Source organism: Pleurodeles waltl, chromosome 5, assembly GCF_031143425.1.
Source record: "Pleurodeles waltl isolate 20211129_DDA chromosome 5, aPleWal1.hap1.20221129, whole genome shotgun sequence".
Lineage (NCBI taxonomy): Eukaryota > Metazoa > Chordata > Amphibia > Caudata > Salamandridae > Pleurodeles > Pleurodeles waltl.
In genome coordinates this window covers 123702349-123729943 of record NC_090444.1, presented here as the reverse complement: position 1 = coordinate 123729943, position 27595 = coordinate 123702349, and the positions used below count along the sequence as shown (strand labels likewise).

At 46.1% G+C, this 27595-nt stretch overlaps 1 protein-coding gene across 11 annotated transcripts in view; it reads right to left on the bottom strand.

Annotated features, from left to right (window-relative positions):
• HMBOX1 (homeobox containing 1) overlaps positions 1–27595 on the bottom strand; it is a 394167-nt gene that overhangs the window by 12567 nt on the left and 354005 nt on the right. For 5 of the 11 annotated variants that reach the window (XM_069233792.1, XM_069233791.1, XM_069233794.1 and 2 more), the window contains one exon: positions 21529–21622. The exons of the other annotated variants lie outside the window; for them this stretch is intronic. In XM_069233792.1, coding sequence (XP_069089893.1) covers positions 21578–21622 — 45 coding nt within the window. In that variant the 3' untranslated portion in view covers positions 21529–21577. The remainder of the gene's footprint in view (positions 1–21528; positions 21623–27595) is intronic. 11 annotated transcript variants of the gene reach the window in all.

Below are 27595 nucleotides of genomic sequence, written 5' to 3'. Positions count from 1 at the left end.
AATAACTTGGCTGCCCCCATTTGAGTCACAGTCGGAATCGGAGTCTGCGATGGAAACTGCAGTCTGCACCTGTTCCTCACTGAAAATGTCGGGCATTTGTTCGGTTGACTTCGATGTCATCTCTAACCGACACGCTCTTCAATCCTGCAGTCTTTTTGAAGCAAAAGGATCGGCACACCTCGCAGGTTTCTGCCTTGTGGTCCGGACAGAGGCAGAGATTACACATCGAGGGTTGGTCGGTGTAGGGGAACTTAGCGTGGCACAGAGGGCAGAATCGAAACGGAGTCCGATCCAGGAGCCTGGATGCAGTAGGCCCGAGAAGGGGGCGCAGGCGCCTGAAAGGGCGTTTAATCGATCCCAACGCTACAATCGGATTGAGTGTAGTATGGAAAAACGCATTCGAGAACGATACCAACATTTAAAGGCGAGATCAAGAAGTTCAGATAGTACCGGACCGAGATCTACCGGAGCGAGAGGGAACATGTCTGAACCAGACAGCGGAAAGAATGCTGCAACTGGCTGGCCGCAACCTGACAGGGAAAGTTGAGGCCGCCATTTTGTCTGTCTGCTCACGGTCCAGAGGTGGTGGAAATTAAGATGAAATTGGATAGTGGTAGCCTGACCCCATAGATCTAATGGAGGGATCAGTGAGGCACTCCTCACGGGCAAGAAATTGCCCAAAACGTTTTTGGGGGGGTGCACAAGCATCCGCGGATCCTCTACGGTGCTTAGCGCAGCCAGCCATGTGTGAATGGGCAAAAGATCTGCGGATCCAGACCACAATTAAAAAAAAAAAAAAAAAACAACACACGCACTCACAAACCCATTCACACACACCCGTTCAGACCCACAATACTACTACCACACCCAGTCACAGACCCACACACCCACTCACAACCCCACTAACTCACTCATACAGCCACCCACACACCCACTCACAGGCCCACAAAACAACTCACAGTCCCATCTGGACCACCAAACCCACTACCACACCCATTCATAGACCCACATAGCCACTCTCTCAGCAACTCACACACCCACTTACAAACCCACAAAAACACACATTCCCACTCACACACCCATTCATAAACCCACTCACAGACCCACAAAACCACTCTCACGCCCAATCACAGACCCACATACCCACTCATACACCCACTCACACACCCCCGCAAACACAGTCCACAAAAATCACTACCACACCCAGTCACAGGCACACACACACCCTCTTAAACACCATACAACCACTCACACACCCACTTACACAGTCACACACCCATACAGCCACTCACAAATCCATTCACAGATCCACGGCACAGGGTTGGCCGCAGGGTAGGCCCTGCAGCTATCCCCCGCCCCCTAGCTGCGCATGGCCAAAGCAATGAGCAGCATGTGGTTGGCTACATGCGGAGGAATAGGCTCATGCCAGGCCCTGCAGCCAACCCCTGTGCGCACAGGCCAAAGGCCGTGCGTGGAGGTGGTTGGATTAACAGAGGGTGATTAAACATTACTTGAAAAAGAAAAAAGGAAAAACAACCTAGAAATTCACTGAACAAGCATCCTGGGACCGGTTTCAGGGTATCACCCTTCATCAGCCAGGCTAGCTTGAATCCAGTGGCTCAGTGAGCAAGGGACCCACGTCTGGGCATACCCTTCCCATTTAGGGCAACTTTAGCAACACAAAAGGATGATAAACAGAGTGCTGAAACTTTTCAAACACTCACCCCCCCACCAGTCACAGATCTGGGTTTAATCCATCGTTCTTTTGCTCACCATGCCACCCTAGTCTGGACCCAGTCATAAAATGGTAGCTGTAAAACACATGTGGGGAATTTCAACTCTTCTGAATTGGTCTAACCTCAAAAAGACATACTTTTAACTTAGATGATTAAAAAAATCAACATAAAGGGGATCAATATGATCCTGGCTGTCTTGGTCAGGCCGCCGCAAATGTGGCGGCCCAACAGCACTGCCAGTTTTCCTTCACAGGAGGGACTGGCGGTCTTAATCCACCAGGGCAGCGCTGAATGCAGCGCTGCCCTGTGGCTTACGAGTGTCTTCTCCACCGGCAGTTACATGGCGGTAGCACTGCCATCTAACTGCTGGCGGAGACGGGGCGCAGAGGGCCCCAAAGGGGGCTCATGCACTTGGCATTACCTGCTTGCAGACAGTGAACATCGCGACTGGTGCTGGTGCACCCAACGCACTATAGCATTGCCGCCAATTCTATTATGGGCCGGCGTCCATGTTAAAGGACGTTTCCCTCTGGGCCTGATGTTCTGGCCTGCTGATCCAGCGGGAAACTCTTAATGGGGCCTGATTTATAACTACTTGCCAAGCCTTAAACTCTCCTTTTTCTACATACAATTCACCTCTAAAGTTGCCATTCACCTCTAAAGTTGCCACTAGGTAACCCATAGGGCAGTGTGCTTTGTGAGTAAAAGGCAGGACCTGTACTTATGTGTTTTACATATCTTGGGAGTGAAAAACTCACAAATTCTTTTTCCAGTACTGTAAGGCCTGCTCCTCTCAGACTAGCATTAGAATGCCCTCATATACTTTTAAGTGGTAGATTCTGATCTGTAAAGAGTAGCCCTGTCATGTTTAGTATGGCCAGACTGGTAATAGATAATCCTGCTTATTGGAGAGGTTGGATTTAATATTACTATTTCAGAAATGCCACTTTTGGAAAGTGGGCATTTCTTTGAACTTACTGGCATCTGTGCCTTACAGCCCGTCTCTAATCCAGGTCTGGTCTGTGCAGGTTGGCAGCTCGCCTTGTGCATTCCACCCAGACAGCCATAAACGGAGGACACTCAGTCACATCTGCATTCATCTGCATAATGAATGGGTCTCCCTGGGCAGGAAGGGTGGAGGGGCTCTCTCTTACACTTCAAAAGCCAGTGGCCTCCCCTCACTTAACCCCTTCTGTGCCGCGGACGTAGTGGTTACGTCCCGCGGCACAGTGCTGCTGTGCCGAGGACGTAACCACTACGTCCTCGGCACACAGCCCAGAGGGAGCGCTCTCGCTCCCTCTGTGTGCTTCCCTCCCACCCCCCAAAGTCGGGGATGGAAGGGGAAGCCCTTCCCCTTCCACCCCCGACCCCCCCTGTGACGTCAGCGCGCGAGCGCGCGCTGATCAGTCACAGGGTCTCCCCCATTGCGCTGGAAGCAGAGCTTCCAGCGCGATTGAAAAAGAAATGCTTTTGCATTTCTTTTTCAATCCCATGGGGGAGGCCCCGAGAGGCTTCAAAGGGAAGGAAATGTATTTCCTTCCCTTTGAAGTCTCTCACAGGTTTCAAAAGCCGGATTGCTTGCAATCCGGCTTTTGAAACCCCACTAGACACCAGGGATTTTTTTTTTTCTCAATGAAATTGGCAAAAGGGAGCGACCCCTTGGGCAAGGGTCGCTCCCAGGGGGGCATTTTTTTAGGAAGGCCTTTTCTGCCCCCCCTGGGGGCAGATTGGCCTATTTTGATGAGGCCAATCTGCCCCCAAGGGGGGCAGAAACCATTAGACACCAGGGAGTTTTTTTTTGCGCGCGAATTTCACGCAACGGGAGCGACCCCTTGGGCAAGGGTCGCTCCCAGGGGGGGCATTTTTTTGGGAAGGCCTTTTCTGCCCCCCCTGGGGGCAGATTGGCCTATTATTAGGCCGATCTGCCCCCAGGGGGGGGCAGAAACCTCTAGGCACCAGGGAGCTTTTTTTTTTTTTTTTGTGATGTTCTTTTTTTTTTAGGTGGGGAGCGATCCCTTAGGCAAGGGTCGCTCCCCTACGGGGCAATATATATTTAGGCCATTTCTGCCCCCCTTGGCGGCAGATTGGCCTATTTTGATGAGGCCAATCTGCCCCCAAGGAGGGCAGAAACCATTAAACACCAGGGATTTTTTTTTTTTGCAAATTTTACGCAACGGGAGCGACCCCTTGGGCAAGGGTCGCTCCCAGGGGGGGCATTTTTTTGGGAAGGCCTTTTCTGCCCCCCCTGGGGGCAGATCGGCCTATTATTAGGCCGATCTGCCCCCAGAGGGGGCAGAAACCTCTAGGCACCAGGGATCATTTCTTTTTTTTTTTCTTTTTGTTATGTTTTCTTTTTTTTTTAGGTGGGGAGCGACCCCTTAGGCAAGGGTCGCTCCCCTAGGGGGCAAATTATATTTAGGCCATTTCTGCCCCCTTTGGGGGCAGATTGGCCTATTTTGATTAGGCCAATCTGCCCCCAAGGGGGGCAGAAACCATTAGATGCCAGGGAGTTTTTTTTTTTGCGTGAATTTCACGCAAGGGGAGCGACCCCTTAGGCAAGGGTCGCTCCCTGGGGGGAGGGGGGGGTTATTTTAGGCCATTTCTGCCCCCCCTGGGGGGTAGATCAGCCTATTTTGATCCGGCTGATCTGCCCCCAAGGGGGGCAGAAACCACTAGGCACCAGGGATTTTTTTGTTTTTTTTGTTTTACAGATGGGGAGCGACCCCTTGGACAAGGGTCGCTCCCCTGGAGGGGCAAAATGTATTTAGGTCATTTCTGTCCGCTTTGGGGGCAGATCGGCCAATTTTAGGTCAATCTGCCCCCAAGGGGGGCAGAAACCACTAGGCACCAGTGATCTTTTTTTTGCGCCGTCATGCAAGGGGAGCGACCTTGTAGGCAAGGGTCGCTCCCTGGGGGGGGGGGGGGAGGAGGTAGGGGGGGCAAAATTATTTTAGGCCATCTCTGCCCCCCCTGGGGGCAGATCGGCCTATTGGTATTAGGCCGATCTACCCCCAGGGGGGGCAGAAACCTCTAGGCACCAGGGCAATTTTTTTTTTTGTGTTTTTTGTTTTTGTTTTTTGTTTTTTTAGAGATGGGGAGCGACCCATCAGACAAGGGTCGCTCCCCTGGGGGGGCAAACTGTATTTAGACCATTTCTGCCCCCCTTGGGGGCAGATTGGTCGATTTTAGGTCAATCTGTCCCAAGGGGGCAGAAACCACTAGGCACCGGGGATTTGTTTTTTTGGCGCCAATGTCACGCAGGGGGAGCGACCCCATAGGCGAGGGTCGCTCCCGGGGGAGGGGGGGGGGGGCAAATTTATTTTAGACCATTTCTGCCCCCCCCTGGGGGCAGATCGGCCTATTATTAGGCCGATCTGCCCCCAGGGGGGGCAGAAACCTCTTGTTGCCAGGGCAAATTTTTTTTTTGTGTTTTTTTTGTTTTGTTTTTTTGTTTTTTTAGAGATGGGGAGCGACCCATCAGACAAGGGTCGCTCCCCTGGGGGGCAAACTGTGTTTAGACCATTTCTGCCCCCCTTGGGGGCAGATTGGTCGATTTGAGGTCAATCTGCCCCCAAGGGGGCAGAAACCACTAGGCACCGGGGATTTGTTTTTTGGCGCCAATGTCACGCAGGGGGAGCGACCCCATAGGCGAGGGTCGCTCCTGGTGGGGGGTTGGGGATGCAAATTTATTTTAGGCCATTTCTGCCCCCCCTGGGGGCAGATCGGCCTATTATTGGGCCGATCTGCCACCGGGGGGGGGCAGTAACCTCTAGGCACCAGGGCAGATTTTTTTTTTAATGTTTTTTTTTTTTGTTTGTTTGTTTTTTTAGAGATGGGGAGCGACCCATCAGACAAGGGTCGCTCCCCTGGGGGGCAAACTGTGTTTAGACCATTTCTGCCCCCCTTGGGGGCAGATTGGTCGATTTTAGGTCAATCTGCCCCCAAGGGGGCAGAAACCACTAGGCACCGAGGATTTGTTTTTTGGCGCCAATGTCACGCAGGGGGAGCGACCCCATAGGCGAGGGTCGCTACTGGTGGGGGGATGGGGGTTGGGGATGCAAATTTATTTTAGGGCATTTCCCCCCGACCCCGGGGCCGGCTGAGCTAGAGCCCAAAATCCACAGGTAGGCACTTTGCAAAAAACACCTCTGTTTTCTGTGAAAAAATATGTTGTGTCCACGTTGTGTTTTGGGCCATTTCCTTTCGTGGGCGCTAGGCCTACCCACACAAGTGAGGTACCATTTTTATGGAGAGACTTAGGGGAACGCAGGGTGGAAGGAAATTTGTGGCTCCTCTCAGATTCCAGAACTTTCTGTCACCGAAATGAGAGGGAAAAGTGTTTTTTGGCCAAATTTTTATGTTTGCAAAGGATTCTGGGTAACAGAACCTGGTCAGAGCCCAGCAAATCACCCCATCTTGGATTCCCCTAGGTCTCTAGTTTTCAAAAATGCGGTGGTTTGCTAGGTTTCCCCAGGTGCCGGCTGAGCTAGAGGCCAAAATCCACAGGTAGGCACTGTTTTCTATGAAAAAATGTGATGTGTCCACGTTGTGTTTTGGGCCATTTCCTGTCGCGAGCGCTAGGCCTACCCACACAAGTGAGGTATCATTTTTATCGGGAGACGTGGGGGAACGCTGGGTGGAAGGAAATTCGTGGCTCCTCTCAGATTCCAGAACTTTCTGCCACAGAAATGTGAGGAACATGTGTTTTTTTAGCCAAATTTTGAGGTTTGCAAAGGATTCTGGGTAACAGAACCTGGTCTGAGCCACACAAGTCACCCCATCTTGGATTCCCCTAGGTCTCTAGTTTTCAGAAATGCACAGGTTTGGTAGGTTTCCCTAGGTGGCGGCTGAGCTACAGGCCAAAGCCTACAGGTAGCCACTTTGCAAAAAACACCTCTGTTTTCCTTCACCAATTTGAATGTGTCCACGTTGCGCTTTGGGGCGTTTCCTGTCGCGGGCGCTAGGCCTACCCACACAAGTGAGGTATCATTTTTATCGGGAGACATGGGGGAACGCTGGGTGGAAGGAAATTCGTGGCTCCTCTCAGATTCCAGAACTTTCTGCCACAGAAATGTGAGGAACATGTGTTTTTTTAGCCAAATTTTGAGGTTTGCAAAGGATTCTGGGTAACAGTACCTGGTCCGAGCCACACAAGTCACCCCATCTTGGATTCCCCTAGGTCTCTAGTTTTCAGAAATGCACAGGTTTGGTAGGTTTCCCTAGGTGGCGGCTGAGCTACAGGCCAAAATCTACAGGTAGGCACTTTGCAAAAAACACCTCTGTTTTCCTTCACCAATTTGGCTGTGTCCACGTTGCGCTTTGGGGCATTTCCTGTCACGGGCGCTAGGCCTACCCACACAAGTGAGGTATCATTTTTATCGGGAGACGTGGGGGAACGCTGGGTGGAAGGAAATTCGTGGCTCCTCTCAGATTCCAGAACTTTCTGCCACAGAAATGTGAGGAACATCTGTTTTTTTAGCCAAATTTTGAGGTTTGCAAAGGATTCTGGGTAACAGGACCTGGTCCGAGCCACACAAGTCACCCCATCTTGGATTCCCCTAGGTCTCTAGTTTTCAGAAATGCACAGGTTTGGTAGGTTTCCCTAGGTGGCGGCTGAGCTACAGGCCAAAATCTACAGGTAGGCACTTTGCAAAAAACACCTCTGTTTTCCTTCACCAATTTGGATGTGTCCACGTTGCGCTTTGGGGCGTTTCCTGTTGCGGGCGCTAGGCCTACCCACACAAGTGAGGTATCATTTTTATCGGGAGACGTGGGGGAACGCTGGGTGGAAGGAAATTCGTGGCTCCTCTTAGATTCCAGAACTTTCTGCCACAGAAATGTGAGGAACATGTGTTTTTTTAGCCAAATTTTGAGGTTTACAAAGGATTCTGGGTAACAGAACCTGGTCCGAGCCACACAAGTCACCCCATCTTGGATTCCCCTAGGTCTCTAGTTTTCAGAAATGCACAGGTTTGGTAGGTTTCCCTAGGTGGCGGCTGAGCTACAGGCTAAAATCTACAGGTAGGCACTTTGCAAAAAACACCTCTGTTTTCCTTCACCAATTTGGCTGTGTCCACGTTGCGCTTTGGGGCATTTCCTGTCACGGGCGCTAGGCCTACCCACACAAGTGAGGTATCATTTTTATCGGGAGACGTGGGGGAACGCTGGGTGGAAGAAAATTCGTGGCTCCTCTCAGATTCCAGAACTTTCTGCCACAGAAATGTGAGGAACATGTGTTTTTTTAGCCAAATTTTGAGGTTTGCAAAGGATTCTGGGTAACAGAACCTGGTCCGAGCCACACAAGTCACCCCATCTTGGATTCCCCTAGGTCTCTAGTTTTCAGAAATGCACAGGTTTGGTAGGTTTCCCTAGGTGGCGGCTGAGCTACAGGCCAAAATCTACAGGTAGGCACTTTGCAAAAAACACCTCTGTTTTCCTTCACAAATTTGGATGTGTCCACGTTGCGTTTTGGGGCGTTTCCTGTCACGGGCGCTAGGCCTACCCACACATGTGAGGTATCATTTTTATCGTGAGACGTGGGGGAACGCTGGGTGGAAGGAAATTCGTGGCTCCTCTCAGATTCCAGAACGTTCTGCCACAGAAATGTGAGGAACATGAGTTTTTTAGCCAAATTTTGAGGTTTGCAAAGGATTCTGGGTAACAGAACCTGGTCCGAGCCACACAAGTCACCCCATCTTGGATTCCCCTAGGTCTCTAGTTTTCAGAAATGCACAGGTTTGGTAGGTTTCCCTAGGTGGCGGCTGAGCTACAGGCCAAAATCTACAGGTAGGCACTTTGCAAAAAACACCTCTGTTTTCCTTCAAAAATTTGGCTGTGTGCACGTTGCGCTTTGGGGCATTTCCTGTCACGGGCGCTAGGCCTACCCACACAAGTGAGGTATCATTTTTATCGGGAGACGTGGGGGAACGCTGGGTGGAAGAAAATTCGTGGCTCCTCTCAGATTCCAGAACTTTCTGCCACAGAAATGTGAGGAACATGTGTTTTTTTAGCCAAATTTTGAGGTTTGCAAAGGATTCTGGGTAACAGAACCTGGTCCGAGCCACACAAGTCACCCCATCTTGGATTCCCCTAGGTCTCTAGTTTTCAGAAATGCACAGGTTTGGTAGGTTTCCCTAGGTGGCGGCTGAGCTACAGGCCAAAATCTACAGGTAGGCACTTTGCAAAAAACACCTCTGTTTTCCTTCACAAATTTGGATGTGTCCACGTTGCGCTATGCGGCGTTTCCTGTCACGGGCGCTAGGCCTACCCACACATGTGAGGTATCATTTTTATCGTGAGACGTGGGGGAACGCTGGGTGGAAGGAAATTCGTGGCTCCTCTCAGATTCCAGAACGTTCTGCCACAGAAATGTGAGGAACATGAGTTTTTTTAGCCAAATTTTGAGGTTTGCAAAGGATTCTGGGTAACAGAACCTGGTCCGAGCCACACAAGTCACCCCATCTTGGATTCCCCTAGGTCTCTAGTTTTCAGAAATGCACAGGTTTGGTAGGTTTCCCTAGGTGGCGGTTGAGCTACAGGCCAAAATCTACAGGTAGGCACTTTGCAAAAAACACCTCTGTTTTCCTTCACAAATTTGGATGTGTCCACGTTGCTCTATGCGGCGTTTCCTGTCACGGGCGCTAGGCCTACCCACACATGTGAGGTATCATTTTTATCGTGAGACGTGGGGGAACGCTGGGTGGAAGGAAATTCGTGGCTCCTCTCAGATTCCAGAACGTTCTGCCACAGAAATGTGAGGAACATGAGTTTTTTTAGCCAAATTTTGAGGTTTGCAAAGGATTCTGGGTAACAGAACCTGGTCCGAGCCACACAAGTCACCCCATCTTGGATTCCCCTAGGTCTCTAGTTTTCAGAAATGCACAGGTTTGGTAGGTTTCCCTAGGTGGCGGCTGAGCTACAGGCCAAAATCTACAGGTAGGCACTTTGCAAAAAACACCTCTGTTTTCCTTCAAAAATTTGGCTGTGTGCACGTTGCGCTTTGGGGCGTTTCCTGTCGCGGGCGCTAGGCCTACCCACACAAGTGAGGTATCATTTTTATCGGGAGACTTGGGGGAACATAGAATGGCAAAACAAGTGTTATTGCCCCTTGTCTTTCTCTACATTTTTCCCTTCCAAATGTAAGACAGTGTGTAAAAAAGACGTCTATTTGAGAAATGCCATGTAATTCACATGCTAGTATGGGCACCCCGGAATTCAGAGATGTGCAAATAACCACTGCTTCTCAACACCTTATCTTGTGCCCATTTTGGAAATACAAAGGTTTTCTTGATAGCTATTTTTCACTCTTTGTATTTCAGCAAATGAATTGCTGTATACCCGGCGTAGAATGAAAACCCACTGCAGGGTGCAGGTCATTTATTGGCTCTGGGTACCTAGAGTTCTTGATGAACCTACAAGCCCTATATGTCCCCGCAACCAGAAGAGTCCAGCAGACGTAACGGTATATTGCTTTCAAAAATCTGACATTGCAGGTAAAAGTTACAGAGTAAAACATAGAGAAAAAGTGATGTTTTTTTCACCTCAATTTCAATATTTTTCTTTTTCAGTTGTTATTTTCTGTAGGAAACCCTTGTAGGATCTACACAAATTACCCCTTGCTGAATTCAGAATTTTGTCTACTTTTCAGAAATGTTGCGGTTTCTGGGATCCAGCGTTGGTTTCATGCCCATTTCTGTCACTGACTGGAAGGAGGCTGAAAGCACAAAAAATCGTAAAAATGGGGTATGTCCAAGTAAAATGCCAAAATTGTGTTGAAAAATTGGGTTTTCTGATTCAAGTCTGCCTGTTCCTGAAAGCTGGGAAGCTGGTGATTTTAGCACCGCAAACCCTTTGTTGATGCCCTTTTCAGGGGAAAAACCACAAGCCTTCTTCTGCAGCCCATTTTTCCCATTTTTTTTAAAAAAAACGACATTTTCACTGTTTTTTGGCTAATTTCTTGGCCTCCTTCTGGGGAACCCACAAAGTCTGGGTACCTCTAGAATCCCTAGGATGTTGGAAAAAAAGGACGCAAATTTGGCGTGGGTAGCTTATGTGAACAAAAAGTTATGAGGGCCTAAGCGCGAACTGCTCCAAATAGCCAAAAAAAGGCTCGGCACAGGAGGGGGAAAAGGCCTGGCAGCGAAGGGGTTAAAGGACTGATTACCCCCACAGGCGTCCAGGCAGACAGGACTGAGCTGAAAGAGGAACTTGTGCACTTCATAACCACTCTTTGAAGCTTCACCCACTTCAAAGGCATTTTTGGGTACATAAACTGGGTCTCTGACCACACCAAATCAGACACTTCTGGACCTACACCTGGACTCTGTCAGAGAGACTGCCCGGCTGCCCAAAGGGCTCATCTGGAGTGCTTTGCTGCTTGTTGCGCTGCTGCTCCTGACTCTCCAAGGGCTTGGATTAAGCTTGCTTCATGTTTCTGAAGTCCCAGGGCCAACAAAGACTTCACCCTCCAGAAAATCCTTGTGTGTCGAAAAATCAACCTAATGCTTGCAGAAATTGCCGCAGCACCTACATCGAGGCAAAAAAAAAATCTCAGGCCGGAACGACGCAGTGCCGGACTCGCAACCGGGAATCAACACAGCGTCTGCATCTCAGCTGAAAATTCAACCGCATCGCCTATCAGACCGACACAGCACCTGCTCCTTCTACCTGCGCATCAAGAGTTTTCAACGAATCATCCATGGGTGTCAAAATATCACTGCATCAAAGTGAGGAAGCAAGGCTGTGCTCCTCAAAATCGAGACATCACCTTGCAGCATAAAAACACTTCTCCTCCTCTACGGCCCCCATGCGTCGTTATTTTTGATGCATCCCAGGTTCTGTATGTTACAAAGATACAACCACTGATTCTTAAGGATTGAGATTCTTTTAAACCTTTAAAAAGTGATATCTCAACTTGAGCATACTGGATTTTTGTCGTTTTGAGCTTATTTTATTCAGATTATCTATTTTTCTAAACGTGTGTTGTGTATCTTTGTGGTGTTTTCACGTTGTTACTGTATGAGTTATTGCACAAATACTTTACATATTGCCTTCTAAGTTGAGTCTGCCTGCTCTGTGCCAAGCTGTCAGAGGGTGAGCACAGAATCATTTGGGTTGTGCTGTGACTTAACCTGACTAGGATTGTGATTCCCTACTTGGACAGGGTGCATACCTCTGCCAACTAGAGACCCAATTTCTAACATTGGTGATCAGCGGTGAGGATAGGACTTGTGCAGTGCCATACAACAGCTACGTGTGCACTACGCACCCACAGTCAAAGGTCAATTTGATTTGTTTTCTTTTTTATGCAATTTTCCCTGCTTTGCATCTTTTAAATCCTATACATCATGTCTCTGGCTGGGTGGAGTTTGACCTGGTTAAGCTGGAGGAGTACCCAGCTGAAGGGCTTTTCCAAAAGGGAGGAGTCAAAAAGGCGCTGAGTGCCTGGGCAGAATCCCGCACCCAAGAGCATGATGAGTTGGGGGAGCAAGAGAATGACTCTCCTGAGGAGCTGCCAACAGCAGTGGGGGATAACACCCCTGGATTTGTGCCACCTGTGAGACCAGGGATCAGTGTCTCAAGTCACAGTCTGACTGCAGAGGAAAGGAGAGAGAATTCAGGCTACAGTTGGCAAAATTAACAAGCATTTGCAATGCAATGGGTCTAGTGTTTGCTCGAGTTAGAGCTATTAACGTTGTAAATTCCTACTGGACTTTTCTTGCTACATAAATGGAAGATGAAAACTAAAACAGTTGACATAAGCAAGCCGATTCAAAGAGCCACAGCCGCTATGAGCATGAGCGTGAAGGAGAGACACAAAAGGAAATAAGTTTGCTTACAGTTAAAGGTATCCGCAAACGTGCAATTATCCATATAATAAGGTCGATAACGAAGGCGGTAACAAAACTACCCCAAGGAGGGACAACCGTAAAGCATTTACCAATGATAACAAAGGATTTTTGATAGGCAAGTCCACGAACGAGTGATAATGATGGGCATGAGGGAGACGTCGTTAAAAGCCCACAGATAGATTATACAGGCCAGAGTGCTTGCACACTCGACCTAAAAATGAAAATAAATTACTTCTGGCTCATGAACTGAGTCTAAAAGAGCTGGACCTCAAGGCTAGACAGTCTGAGTCGAGCAGTGATGGTGGCAGCATACATGCAGGACCTGCTAAAGACAATAAGGTTCGTATACACAAGGATTTGGTGCCCAGTTATGTGGTAGGAGATGACACTGACAAGGGGTTTTCTGCTTATGAAGTTGCACTGAGGGCACATGTGGTGCTTGAAGAGCACGGGGCGGGTCTGTGGAAACAAATGCCTACACTTTGGAAGGGCACACTTCTGACATTAGAGACTGGGGACCAGAGCACTCCCATGAAAATTATGTTGGACTTACCCCTGAGAAGTATCGCCAGAGATTTAGGGACAGTAACAAGCTCCCCAACCAATCTTGAGTAGACTTCATTGATTACTCCAGTAAGGCACTGAATGGGTGCGGGGCAGCAAAGTCAGTGATTATGTTTGGTTGTACAATTTAATCCTGAGAGAGCACATGCTCAGTATTTGTGTTACAGTGTTGTGCCAGCACCTAGTTGACAGTATAGCTGACTGATCCCATGAAGCTTGCTCAGGACTAGGACTTCTGGGCCAGCACCAGAGTGTCAAAAAGGTATCAGGAGAGGTGGGGGGGAGGGGAAGACCCACAAACGTGGTCAGAGATCCCAACAGAAGAGGAGGGGGGAACAACTTAAAATTAAGGAGTTCTCTAAAGGCCCCCAAAATAATTTCCAAGTGAATAGTGGTAACCAGTCCCAGTCTGATCCTAAGAAGAAAGGATTCTTTGACCACAAGACAGGGAGATGGGTCCCTGAATGTGCAGAGTGCTCCAAGTATGGTCACTTTAATGGAGACTCCAAATGCCCAAAGAGGGCAGAGCCCCCCACTGGTGAGCAGGCACTTGGGTTGGCCAGTGTAGCGCTCGGGGAGGAGGTAGTCCCAGATAGTGTTGGGGAGCAGATAGAGGTAATCCTAATGTCCCTGGGGGATGCAGAAATGGTGGCAAAAGCCGACATGCCTGCCAGTACTTCTACATATAGGCTGTGGGTCACCATTAACGGGCAACAGGTGGAGGCTCTGCGTGACACAGGAGCCCGCATGACTACTGTCAAGGGTTGTTGCTGACAATCGTGAGAGCCATCTACCAGTGGCTCTGGTTCCCTTTGAGTGGTGAATCTCTGCTACTCTGAAAGTAGCTGTGAGTTCTGCCATGCCTGTAGATTGTCTGTTAGGCAATGCCCTAGAGAAGACTACCTGGAGGGAGGTGGAGCTCAGGTCTCACTTGGAGATGACGGTATTGCCTGAGTGGGTCTGTATGACCAAGCGGTTCATGGCTGCCCATGAGTCAAGGCATCTGGTGCCTGGAAGAATGGCACAGACACCTGCCAAGGAGAGGGGTATGGCACGTGGGAAAACGGTCCCAGAAGATCCCACGGTGGAGGTTGGCAGAGTCCCTGAGCCAACCGGGGAGGACATTGCCACCCTAGGTGCCCTACCTGAGCTTGCTGGCTGACAAATTGGGGGTAGGCCCACCAGGGAGGAATTCTGCAAAGCGCAGAAAGAGTGTCCCACTCTTGAGGGCTTGAGGAGACAGGCATCAGCCCATGCAGCAGGAGAAGCCGCTGGGGATCACCTGATTTACTGGGAAAATGATCTCCTATATAGTGAGCCTAGGGCTCCAGGTACTTGGGCAGTATGTGTGCTGGTGGTCCCCCAGTGTTACAGGGCCTTTCTACTGGGTTTGGCTCATTACATAACCCTAGCAAAACATTTAGGGCAAGACAAGACCTTTGCCAGATACATTCTGCAGGTCTTGTCCCACCTTCCAGACCAGTGGGAAGTTAGGGAAAAAGCTGAAGGCTCCCCTGAACCCTCTTCCCATTGTTGGCACCTCCTTTGAAAGGGTGGGCATTGACGCCATTGGTCCACTGGACCCCAAGACAGCCCTAGGCAACAGGTTCATCCTGGCCTTGGTAGATCATGCCACATGCTACCCAGAGGCAATTCCTCAGCGGACGATGACTGCACCTGTGGTGACTTTGATGGGGATCTTTACCCGTGTGGGGTTCCCCAGAGAGAGTGTCTGACAGAGGCACTAACTTCATGTCTGCATACATGAAGTCCATGTGGGATGCATGTGATGTGAACTTGTAAGTTCACCACTCCCTATCACCCTCAATCCAATGGCTGATCTGGAAAGTTGAGACTTTCTTAGCTAATATAGTCACCCCTCTAGCGCCCTATGCAAACCTCACATAGGTCAGTGAACTATATTGTAGGAATTTGGATCATTATTTAGGGTGAGTGACTAACTTCTTCAAGTAATAATCACAATCCTTGTCAGGGTGAATCCTTAAAATCACTTAATATACCTGAGAACAACCTCATGGTTGCTATGTCAGGCTTAAATTAGGGAAATGTGTAAGGTATTTATGCAGTACAAAAACAGTAATAAATTAGATGCAAAAATATAAAAATCACAAACTGAATTAGAAAAATAGAGTAAAATTCAATAAATAAAATGGCAAAATAGTTTTAGAAGTTTTAAGTAGCAATAGCACCAAGAAGCATAGAGCGGCAATGATAGTCAATGGTTGCAGTAGACCAGAACCTAGGTACAATTTGACGGTCACCACGATGAAGCGCAGATCATATGCACCAACCATGTTCATCCTGGTCAACGACTGTACCTTCTGATTTAGTCATTTAAGTCCTATTCCATCACAGGATCACACTTACAGCAGGGCTCAGTCCAGGTCCAGCTGCCAATGGTCAGCTGGGCAGTTGCAGGAAAAGGCCTCCTGTTGCTTGTTGGAAGCCTCTAGTTTTACCAGGATGCAAACTTTATGACCCTTGGAGTCTACTTCTTTGTCCTGGGTACAAGAGAGGGCAGGTCCAGCCCTTCAGGGATCTTCTCAGATCACAGACAGGAGGTCCAGTACTCTTTTGTTCTTCCTCCTGTCCCAAAATGTTCTGAAGTGGGTAACTGGAAGTGCCACATGTATGCATGGAACAAGCTAAAGGATGGGAGTGACTCCTGTGTACACCCTATCCAATGGGGCATATACTCCCAGGGTGAACCATATCTACTTTGGGAATTTTCAGGATGAAGAAAGTCTTCAGCAACACTAAATGGGAGCTCTGAGGGCATGTGAGGAGTGTACTATGGCAATCATAGTGTCCTCCCACATATAATATCAAAATCCGGTTTGAGGCAGCCAGTGTACCCCTAGTACTTACAATAAACCAAGAGACAGAATTCTGGTAGAACAAAAGTAGGGTTTTTCAGCAACCAGATAGGAAATACACAAAAAATGTCTTTCAAGGGTACTCCAAAGTGTTATATGTAAACCCAGGAGACCTGTCAAGCGGCATTTGACACTCAAGCGGATTTGACACTGTAATGTTAAAAAAGAATGTTCACAGCCCCCACTGTGCATATTTGGTGAGGTTCAAAGGAATAATCTCTGCCTATTCCGGTCAGCCTATTGTTTGCTCCTACAAAGCTTTTCACAGCTTTTTCAAACCTTTTCAAATGCTAATTATTGCCTCGCAGAAGTGGAAGAGCAGTTGGAAATGTAACCTCCATGAACGTGATGCAGGGGCAATGTAAATTCACCACTGATTTGGATTTTTTATAACTATTAAAAAATAGTTTCTCAATTATTTTTCTAGATACTTTATTACGACTTTATTCTGTAGTCTGTTTCTCTACATAGGACAGCTAGGCTTGCCACAGTGAAAAATAGCTTTTGGGTGCTAGTCACTGTAAGGACGTGTTAACATTAAATTTCTACATGTCCTACTTTTAAATACCATGCACCTTGCCTTGTGTACGGCAAGGCCTACATTAGAGTGAAATATTAATATTTTTCTAAGGGAGGTTTTGACTTTCATATATGACAGATTGAACTGCATTCTTCAGGCTATATTGGTAGGCCTGAAGCCATGTTTTATTTTGACTCTCTAGTGGGTAGTAAAATAGGTGCTGCAGTCTTTTACTGACATTTAACTTACAAGTCCCGGGCATATATTGTGCCATATCCTAGGAACCTACAGGTAAATTAAATATACCAATTAGGAATATGCCAATTCGATCTCTTTAAAGAGGAGCACAGCCACTTTATCACTGGTTAGCAGATTAAAGTGTACGAGTACCAAAGGCGGCAAAACAGTCAAGGCAAAAATCTCAGGGGTACACCACTCAAAGATGGTCATCCCTACATATATAGTCTCCTATTAAGGATCTTACATTCGGCTCCCAGCAGACAGGACCCGTGTAGCAGTACCATCTTTGGGGTCCTCTGTAAGTATTATGCTATTACACATCCCTATTTTACTAGCTAACCCACTGACATTCCATGAGAGGGACATCGTTTTTTTTTCTTTTTCAATCTTTTCTGAATTACACACTGGGGGGTGGGGTGCGAAGGAGGGGTTGGGGAGGATTTAGAGTCTATAAACAGTTCTCAACCAGTCAAGCCCAAGCGACCTTAATCTGTTGCCAACTGCTGTGTGACTTGACGCCCTGTGTCTGTAAATATAAACCCAGAAGTAAACCTTTTCCCTATCCCCACCACACTTTCATTATGCAAGCTTAAAACTACCTTCTTCCTCCACTGTGGAAGGATATGTTGCACCTTCCCCACGCCATACTTCCTTTCTTAGGATTAGCAGTCCCTTCTTGATTCATGAAGAATGTAGAGCCCAACAACTTCAGCACTGATGTCCACCATCAGCTACTGTTCATATGGAGTTATTTTAGTTTCTCCTGCTGGGCTATTTTAAGAGTTTTTCTTCCCCATCTTCCATTGAGGATTCAATGAGATCCAGTGCCTCAGGTGCTTTTGGACCACTACTCAAGTATTCTATGTTGCTTGGTTAAGGTTGGAGTGACTCCACAAGCATAATTACGTGGTTCTTCAATTCTTTTGATCGCTGCTGAAGGCATACAGGTTTTACACTGCAGACAGGTTTTCCTTTTCACCTGCCTATGCCTCCCAGGAACAGAGCTTCTGAAATAAATATAACTTTCAATCTGTCTGGGAAGAGGAGCATGCATTGGATTTTCATCTTTTTCTTCTTCAAATGAATCTCATTGCATTTGTACTGTTTTCATGTACTCTGGAAAGACTTAGGCACTGATTTAGAGTTTGGCCGATGCGTTACTCCGTCACAACTGTGGCGGATATCCCATCCGCCAAAATATAAATCCCATTATATCCTATAGGATTTTTATTTTGGCTGACAGGATATCCGTTACCATTGTGACGGGGTAACCCCCCTGCTGAACTCTAAATCAGGCCCATAATCTTTGAACCTTCGAAGTTGCTCTCTTTCTGCTGTCTAGCCATTTTGAGGATTTAGGGGGTTATTCTAACTTTGGAGGAGTGTTAATCCGTCCCAAAAGTGACGGTAAAGTGACGGATATACCACCAGCCGTATTACGAGTTCCATAGGATATAATGGACTCGTAATACGGCTGGTGGTAAATCCGTCACTTTTCCATCACTTTTGGGACGGATTAACACCTCCTCCAAAGTTAGAATAACCCCCTTAGTCCCTATCTTAGAAGTTAATAGATTTGGTAATGAGCAGTAGCCATGAAGCCCAGGTGGCACCCTAGAAGTCAGCTCCCTTCATGCCCTTTTTCTAACAAAACAGGGTGACAAGGTCCCTGGCTGTGACTATGCGCATTAACTTCCACAATTTCTACCCGCGCTTCAAGCAAGCAAGCAGTTGCAGCTATAAGACACAGAGTTATCTGGGACTGTTTAGCATTATTATTTAATTCTGAGACTCTTTGTTCCACTTCCTTTACTCAGATAAACATTTCTCAGGGCCTGTCTCTCGAGTGCCACATGTACACCCACATCCCCAATTCACGTTTCCAGAGCAGAATATTTGTCATTTATTTATTGCATGATTGCATCAATATCAGTCAAGACTGCTGGGAGGTCCTTGTCTTCTTGGACATTTTGCCTGTTTATTCGAGTGATTCTGCCACTGCTCCCACTTGATGCTGCTCTGACTTGTTTGCTGTGTTTGCTATGGTTAGGCATGTGTCTAAATTTGCCTCTCACAATCTGGCTTACAGTCTAATTGGTGTCTACAAAGATCTTGCATAATCTTGTAGCCACTCAAGGGTTAAGTTCTAGTGTCTCAGATGCTCACTGCTGGAGCGGAGCTGTTCTCCCTCTCAAATTTGAAAGTGCAGCCCCCATCCCAGATGTCCAAATGTATATAACATGTGGGGACCAACCGTAATAACTGTCTACTGTGCTTCATACATGAGCTGCTAAAGCAGTGCCTCACCTCCTCCACCTTACGCTTGCAAACAGAGAGGCCCCTGCAGATCACCTGTCATGTACATGAGACCTCCCACTGTACCTACATTCTCACCGCCAGGAACCTCACAACCCTCCACCTCTGGGTCTGCTGTTTTTGTTACTCCCTTCCGAGGTGCAAGATTTGCTGTTGATATGGCCTATGGATCGATCCTCAAGGTCAAGGAACAGGGTTCAAGGTGCTTTCACTCACTGCACTGTTCACCGATCTGACCAGCTGTCAGGTTCTAAGGTCCGGTGCCTCTACAGTGGCGCACCTGGTCTTTGGCACTACTCCGCAGTGTTGCTGCAAAACCTATCAGCCTCTCCATCTCTTGTTCAGATGCAAGTAACTAAGCCCCATCTCTGGCGCCCGTGCCACAGCCTGCGTCCTGCTGAAACCTGCAATGTTCTCTTAGGACTGGGCACCTATCAGCAATTTCTTTGGTCTCTTGCTTTACGATCCTCAAGTACTCAGATACCGTCTCCGTTGTGGCATATGCTTTTTGTGCACACGCCTCTCAGGTCTCAGCTCTCCACAGCACAGATAGTGAGCAGTCCTCTGTTGTCATGTTTCAGCAGTTGCTACAGCTCTTTTCACAGGCGGTGTAATGTTGAGATTTTATCTCCGCTGATTATAAGGTCCAATCATGTGCACATAAAAATGGATTTTGACAGATCATGGGGGCTTTGGCCCTCACTCTAGAAACACATGTTTGCCATATTGCATAGTTGGCCATGCCCAAACCCCATACCCCATTTCATATTATTGGGTTCAAGTCAGTAACACTCCTCCTTATCAGAAGATCTGTCATAAAGATAGGGTAAGCTATTGGCCTATAACTTTGACAAACTGTACACAATAAATTATTGAGAAATTGATCCTCATCTGACCTGGGAAATAGCTTTATTTAATTAACATGAATAATACGTATTCCAGCGTTTAGGCGGGATCTAAAATTAGTTAACTAAAATTAAAGAAAATTATTTTTGTTGAGCGGGTCTTCCTTGAATATTTAACTATCTAAAATGTGTGGCTTTGAAGAAAGTTCCCTCGTAAGCAGCTTTTATAGGCCTAGTCTACTTTTTCAAAATGCTCTTAATCGGTGAAGGCTGTTACAGTTTATTGGGTTACCTGATGAAATATTTATGATCTTGATTCTTTTACACACCACTAATTTTGTGTGTGTGTTTGGGCTCGTGTGAGGATCCCAATAGACATTTTACGATGTTTGAAAGTGTATGACAAAGCTGGGTCCTCGCACCAACCCTTTCCCCTATCAATTATGTTCTCTACCATCTTTTAAATTGTATCAATGAAGCAAATTATTAAATGAGACCGACGTCTTATGATAGTAGGTATACTAATGCCAAATTTGTTAAATTACTCTCTAAGATTTGCTCTATAGTTAATTAGTTAAATTGCTTCTCTCAGATTTGCTCTGTAAAAGGCTTGATGAGTCTTATAAATACAAGTAAATCCATGGCCAGCTTTTCAAGGTGATCGTGAAGAATTCTGTGATGGAGGGCGCAAGACAACTTAAGACACAGGTTTGCACCATACGTAAATGGATGGTGATGTTTTGTCCATTGAGCAGTTCTTCAAGTGGATCTATATTTAAAGTTAATGACAAGGATGCAGACCAAATCCATTGCATACCCAGATCAAGAAGTGTTTAAAATTCATCAGAAAGCATCTCTATCTCGTTCTAGTTTCCTTAGTGTGTTCACAGCTTCACACCTGTACCCAAGCAGGCACGAGACTGCTACTGTGTTAAGTAGGTATTTCTGCAGACAAGGGGCTTCAAATTTTAAGGAATTAGTGGTCTGCATTAGGTCTCTAGCTTGGTAGTTATGGTATGGCGTTGTATTTGACATACAAGACGGCTGTCCTAATGTAGTGCATTGGGGAAAGTACTTCTGGTGATGAATCACGGCGGATTAAATTATTTCAATAAGGACTTGATTAGGGCTGTTGGGGTGTTGAATTGCATAGCAAAGTGTTTTCTTTGTGACTTGTCCAACTTGTATACATACCATAAACTGTGCAACAGAAGCATTGGTTACTACTGGGCAATAGTAATATCAGTTAAGCAGCTGAGGGGCTGGACTATATAAGAACAAATTATCATCATCGTAACTGACTAGATTTTAACATTCAGATATTAGCTTAGGCAGGATTTTTTTAAATTAAACTCTAGTTTATATTAATAAATGCACCTACCACTACATTAATATAATGAATTTATCAATAAAAATGTGGCAGTGATAGCCATTTCGCTACTAAGCACCCACAGACCAACTGTGGTGCCATACGTTTACAAAACTAAGACTGTAATGGAAGTGTAATCAAACTCCTTATCCCCGGCCCAAGGAAAGCACCACAAAAAGGTTGCAAAGTACCTGATGGTCCTTTTGGTTGGTGGGCACACTGGCCAATGTCCAGCTCCTCCTAAGGACAAGGATCACTGACTGCCGATGCCGACTCAACCAATGCCTAATAAGACAAAGAGGGAAAGTCGTGAGCAGCAAAGTCTTGAACCGCCAAACAAAGTATGGCGGGAAAATAGTTTCCTGACTTGGACAGGGTGAGTGGTGATCTTGTTGGGGAAGGAAGATTAAAACATATGGGTCCTTCATCCTTACAACAGTCTGCTGCATGCTTTTTAAATATTACATATGTTGCAGCATTTTGAAAGAGAAAAGGTTCTGAATTTAATCTATGGCAAACAAAAGCACATAAAATTTCTCTGCAGATGCTGCTAGCCAGTGCATGACAGCAGGGGGACGGTTTTCCATGGAGTTGCATGTATTACCTATTTTAATCAAATGAGGCATTCTACGGCTGGCAGTTTTAAATTTGGGGGCAACTGCTTCATCTTTCACTCACAGCAAAATGAACAATTTATGTTCCTTCTCTGCCCCTTCTTTCAAATTACAGTTAATATGTTCTACGCTACATAGCAAGCTAGTGAGATAGATTTTAATGACAGCCATTCCCAAGCATTTTCTCCTTTTCCTTGAGTGTGGGGGCGAACCCAGCACCATGGCCAATTCGAGTAGATGCTTGCCAGGCCTTCGTACTGGGACATGTTTTAGAGCACCACAATCTCATTTTAGTGATTGCATTCATGATTACATTGATGCAACAACAAACCTCTTGTACATTCTGATTGGAAAAATGGCTGGTGCTGAGCAATATTACTAATTTTGAGGCACACACAAAGCTTTTATTCAAACGATTGCACTGATACCACAAAAATGGGGCTGTATGCCAAGAGGCAATTGATCCTCTACCAGACCCTGTCACACGCCCCATACACAGAGAGCCACTGGTGCCCCTCAAACTGGCTGACCTGTGCTCAGGTGGGCCAGGCCATTGTAATGCTATATTTCCAAAATTCCTCCTGCTGACCTACTCAGTGATGAATCTCCCACTGACTGGTCTGGCATTGACATGGATGGATTTAGACTTGCGTACCCAGCCAAAACAAATAATAGCTCCTCAGCTGGTCCATTACAAGCAGAGACCCATTCAGTCAAGTGTTCTAAAAGAATTCTGAAATATTATACAAATACAGAATGAAAAGGAAAATACACAGATACCAGATACAGCCTGGACAATTCACGATCATTCCATTTTCCTATAAATGTGGAACACTGCTTATTTGAAACATGGCAAAATGCAGTGTATGTATTGAGATTTCTACAGTGCTTAAGAAAACTTGCTAGTGATCAATAAAGCACTTCACATAGCAACATGACTGGCATAGGGTCTATAAAGAAGGAAGGGATAGAACAATAGGGGCACTGGAGGTTGTAGTCCGAAATGATATATACATATATATATATATATATATATATATATGATGTCAATTACCCAGTAGACACCAGTTTGTGGCATGTAGTGCTGCAGATTCACATGCTTTGCAAAGGTCCGCAGCCTAGTGTTGGGTTCGGGGTGTTACAAGTTGTTTTTCTTTGAAGAAGGTTTTTCGAGTCACAAGATCGAGTGACTCCTCCTCTCGGCAATTGTGCGAATGGGCACTGAGTCCTTTGTTAGATTGTTTTCCCGCAGGACGGCGAAGTAAGGAGTGAAGAAATGTATATGTACATATATATAGTAAGAAAAGAAGATGTCCATGCTTCCGGGGAGGAGGGAGGGCGCATGTGAATCTGCAGCACTACATGCCACGAACAGATGTCTACTAGGTAAGTGACATTTTCCGTTCGATGGGATGTGTAGCTGCAGATACACATGCTTTGCATAGACTGAAAAGCAGTCCCTCTCACAATAAGCGGTGGCTATCTTGTAGGAGTTGGAGTAGTTTGAAATAGTGTTTTAAGCACTGCTTGACCAACATTTGCTTGTTGGCGAGATAGCACATCCACACAGTAGTGTTTAGTAAAAGTGTGTGGTGTGCAAATGTGGCTGTTTTGCATATGTCTGCCTTTGGTATATTTCCTAAGAATGCCATTGAAGCTCCTTTCTTTCTAGTAGAATGTGCTTTAGGAGTTACTACTGATAGTTGCCTTTTAGCTTTAAGATAGCAAGTTTTGAAACACTTAACTATCCATCTCGCGAATTCCGGTTTTGAAATAGGATTACCCTTATGAGGCTGCTGAAAAGCCACAAAAAGTTGTTTAGATTTTCTGAAATCTTTTGTTCTGTCTATATAATACATGAGAGCTCTTTTGACATCATGAGTGTGAAGAGTTCTTTCAGCAACTGAATCTGGCTGTGGAAAGAAGACTGATAATTCTACTGACTGACTGATGTGAAATGGTGAAACTACTTTGGGTAGGAATTGTGGATTTGCCCTAAGTACTATTTTGTGTTTGTGAATTTGAAAGAAAGGTTCTTCTAAATGATCACTAACTCTCCTTAAGGAAGTAATTGCAACTAGGAAAACAACTTTCCATGAGAGAAATTGAAGAGTGCAAGATTGCATGGGTTCAAATGGTGGACCCATAAGCCTTGTGAGCACAATGTTAAGATTCCAGGCAGGAGCTGGTGGAGCTCTTGGTGGAATAACTCTTTTAAGGCCTCCCATAAAAGCTTTCTTGACAGGAATTCTAAACAGAGAAGTATGCTGTCTGTTTTGGAGGTAGGCTGATATTACAGTTAAATGAATTTTAATAGATGAATATGCAAGATTTGCTTTTTGTAAGTAAAGCAAATAACAGACAATATCCTGTACTGATTGATGCTGTAAGTGGATCAATGTTTTTGGGTACAGTAATATACAAACATTTCCATTTAGCTGCAAAGCACTGTCTAGTTGTAGGTTTACACGCTTCTTTTAGAATGTCCATACATTCTGATGGAAGCTGTAGATATCCAAACTCTATGACCACAGGATCCAAATCGCTAGGTTGAGCATACTGGGATTGGGATGCCTGATCTGACCTTTGTTTTGAGTCAATAGGTCTGGTCTGTTTGGGAGCTTGTGATGTGGTACTACAGATAGATTCAACTTTGTTGCGTACCAGTGTTGAAGTGCCCACGTGGGAGCTATGAATATCCTAGTCAGGGAGGAGTGACTGGTCTTGTTGACCAGAAATTGAATTACTGGGAGTGGAGGAAAAGCGTAAGCAAATATCCGTGACCAAATGATCCATAGAGCATTGCCCTTGGATCGAGGGTGTGGGTACCCGGATGAAAAGTTTGGGCTTTTTGCGTATTCGCTTGTTGAGAAGACGTTTATGTCTGTTCCCAACATGCATAAGTACTGTTGAACAACTTGTGGGTGAATTTCCCATTCGTATATTTGTTGCTGCATCCTTCTTAAGAGGTCAGCTAGTTAGTTGTGTATCCCTGGGATATACTCTGCTAGTAGTTGAATGAGATTGTGAATTGCCTATTTCCAAATTGTCTGTGCTAGAAGGAACAATTGAGATGAATGTCCTGTTCACCCCAGCCCACCTGTTTTTGCAGATAATACATTGTTGCCATGTTGTCTGTCCTTATTAACACTGTTTTGTGTGTGATCTGTAGCTGGAATGCTTTGAGTGCTCAGAACACTGCTAGCAATTCCAAGTGGTTTATGTGGTAAGCTTGTTGGATTGAGTCCCATTCTCCCTGTATAGTAAGATTGTCGAGATGGGCTCCCCAACCTGTCATTGAGGCATCGTGGTGATTATGGTCTGTGGCACAGGGTCCTGAAATGGCCGCCCTTTTGATAAGTTGGTGTGATTCCACCATTGCAGAGAGTTGGAAGTTTGACGGTCCAACAACACTAGGTCGTGAAGTTGACTCTGTTTCCGAGACCATTGTTGCGGGAGACACTATTGTAGGGATCTCATATTTAGATGTGCATTGGGTACTATTGCTATACATGATGCCATCATACCCAACAGTTTCATGATAAGCCTTACTGTGAAAGTTTGATTGTATTGTAGCTGAGATATAAGATTGTGGAAAGCTTGAATTCTCTGTGGGTTTGGGTAAGCTAATGCAGACTGAGTGTTCAGAATTGCTCCCAGGTATGGTTTTATTTGTGCTGGTTGCAGATGAGATTTTTGGTAACTGATTGTGAATGCTAGTCTGTGTAGGGTATCGATTGTGTATTGTGTGTGCTGTTGACAGGTTTGAATGGTGCTGGCTTTTATGAGCCAGTCGTCCAGATAGGGAAAGACATGTATATGTTGCCTTCTGAGATATGTTGCAACCACTGCTAGGCATTTGGTGAATACCCTTGGTTCTGCTGTTACCCCAAAGGGTAGCACTATGAATTGGTAGTGCTTGCCTGCTATCACAAATCTTAAGTATTTGCGATGGGCTGGATGTACAGGAATATGGAAGTAAGCATCTTTTAGATCTAATGCGGTCATGTAGTCCTGTTTTTGAAGTAAGGGAATGACATCCTGAAGAGTCACCATGTGGAAATGCTCAGAGAGAATTTACTGATTGAGGAGTCTGAGATCCAGGACTGGTCTGAGAGTACCATCCATTTTTTGGTATGAGGAAGTATAGAGAATATACTCCTGTCCCTTGTTGAGGTATAGGTGCGATCTCTAGTGCACCTTTGAGTAGAAGTGATTGTACTTCTTTTTTTTAACAAAATGAGGTGTTCTAGAGAAAGCCTATGCAAGCGAGGGGGAATGTTTTGTGGAGTAGAGGTGAGTTCTAGGCAATAACCATTGTGGATAATTGACAGCACCCATTGATCTGATGTAACGTTGTGCCATTGATGGTAGAAATGTTCCAGTCTTCCTCCCACAGGAGATGTATACTGTGTGGGGACATGGAGAAAGTCACCGTTTTGATGAGGTGGAGGAACCTCTTGTGGCAGTGGATTTCCGTCTACCTCTAAAGTTGTTCCTTCTGTAGGATCCTCCGAAAGACCCTCTGGGTTACTATTGTTGTCCCTGCTTTTGTTAGGACATAGAGGGCTCTAATGTTGATGGTTTAAAACCACCTCTGAAGTGGGGCCTGCGAAAAGTACCCTAAAGAGGTGTTGTATAAAGGGCACCCATGGCCGTAGCAGTGTCAGAGTCCTTTTTTAAACTTTTTCTATGGTGGTATCCACCTCTGGTCCAATTAACTGCTGTTTGTTAAAAGGAATATTAAGTACAGCTTGCTGTATCTCAGGTTTGAACCCTGAAGATCGCAACCAAGCATGCCTTCTGAGGATTACACTAGTGTTAATAACCCTAGCTGCAGTGTCTGCTGCATCTAAGGTGGATATAATTTGATTGCTGGAGATAGCTTGTTCCTCTGCAACTACCTGCTGTGCCTTTTTTTGGTGTTCCGTGGGAGATATTGTAGGAGCTCCTCCATCTCATCCCAATGGGCTCTATTGTATCTGGCTAAAAGAGCCTGGGAGTTGGCAATTCTCCAGTGATTTTCAGCTTGAGTTGCCACTCTTTTCCCTGCTGCATCAAATTTACGGCTTTCTTTATCGGGTGAGGAGCATCCTCGGTGGACTGACTATTTGCCCTTTTTCTTGCTGCACTAACAACAATAGAATCCGGTGGCAATTGTTGTGTGATGAAGAATGGATCTGATGGTGCAGCTTTGTATTTCTTGTCCACCCTTTACTGGCTCTTTAAAAATGTCATCTGCATGTTTAAGCATGCCTGGGAGCATTGGTAGCCATTGGCACTCCTTGTGTGTAGAGGATAGTGTGTTAAATAAATAAATCATCCTCTATGGGATCTGAGTGCAACTGCACATTGTGATATGCAGCTGCCCTAGCAATGGCCTTATTATAGGCTGTGGTGTCTTTAGGTGGAGACGGCCTAGTGGGGTATACATCAGGATCATTCGATGGAATAGGGCCTGGGTCATACAAATCCCATGGGTCTACATTGTAAAGATTGTCACCCAAGTCATCCCTATGTATAGAAACAGGGGGTTGCAGAGAACATTGTGTAGGTGAAGGTGGTGGAGAATCAGGTAGTGGAGAAGTGGGAAGCAAAGGAGAATGTGGTGATTTAGGCTGATGTACTTCCTTTGTTTTCTTCT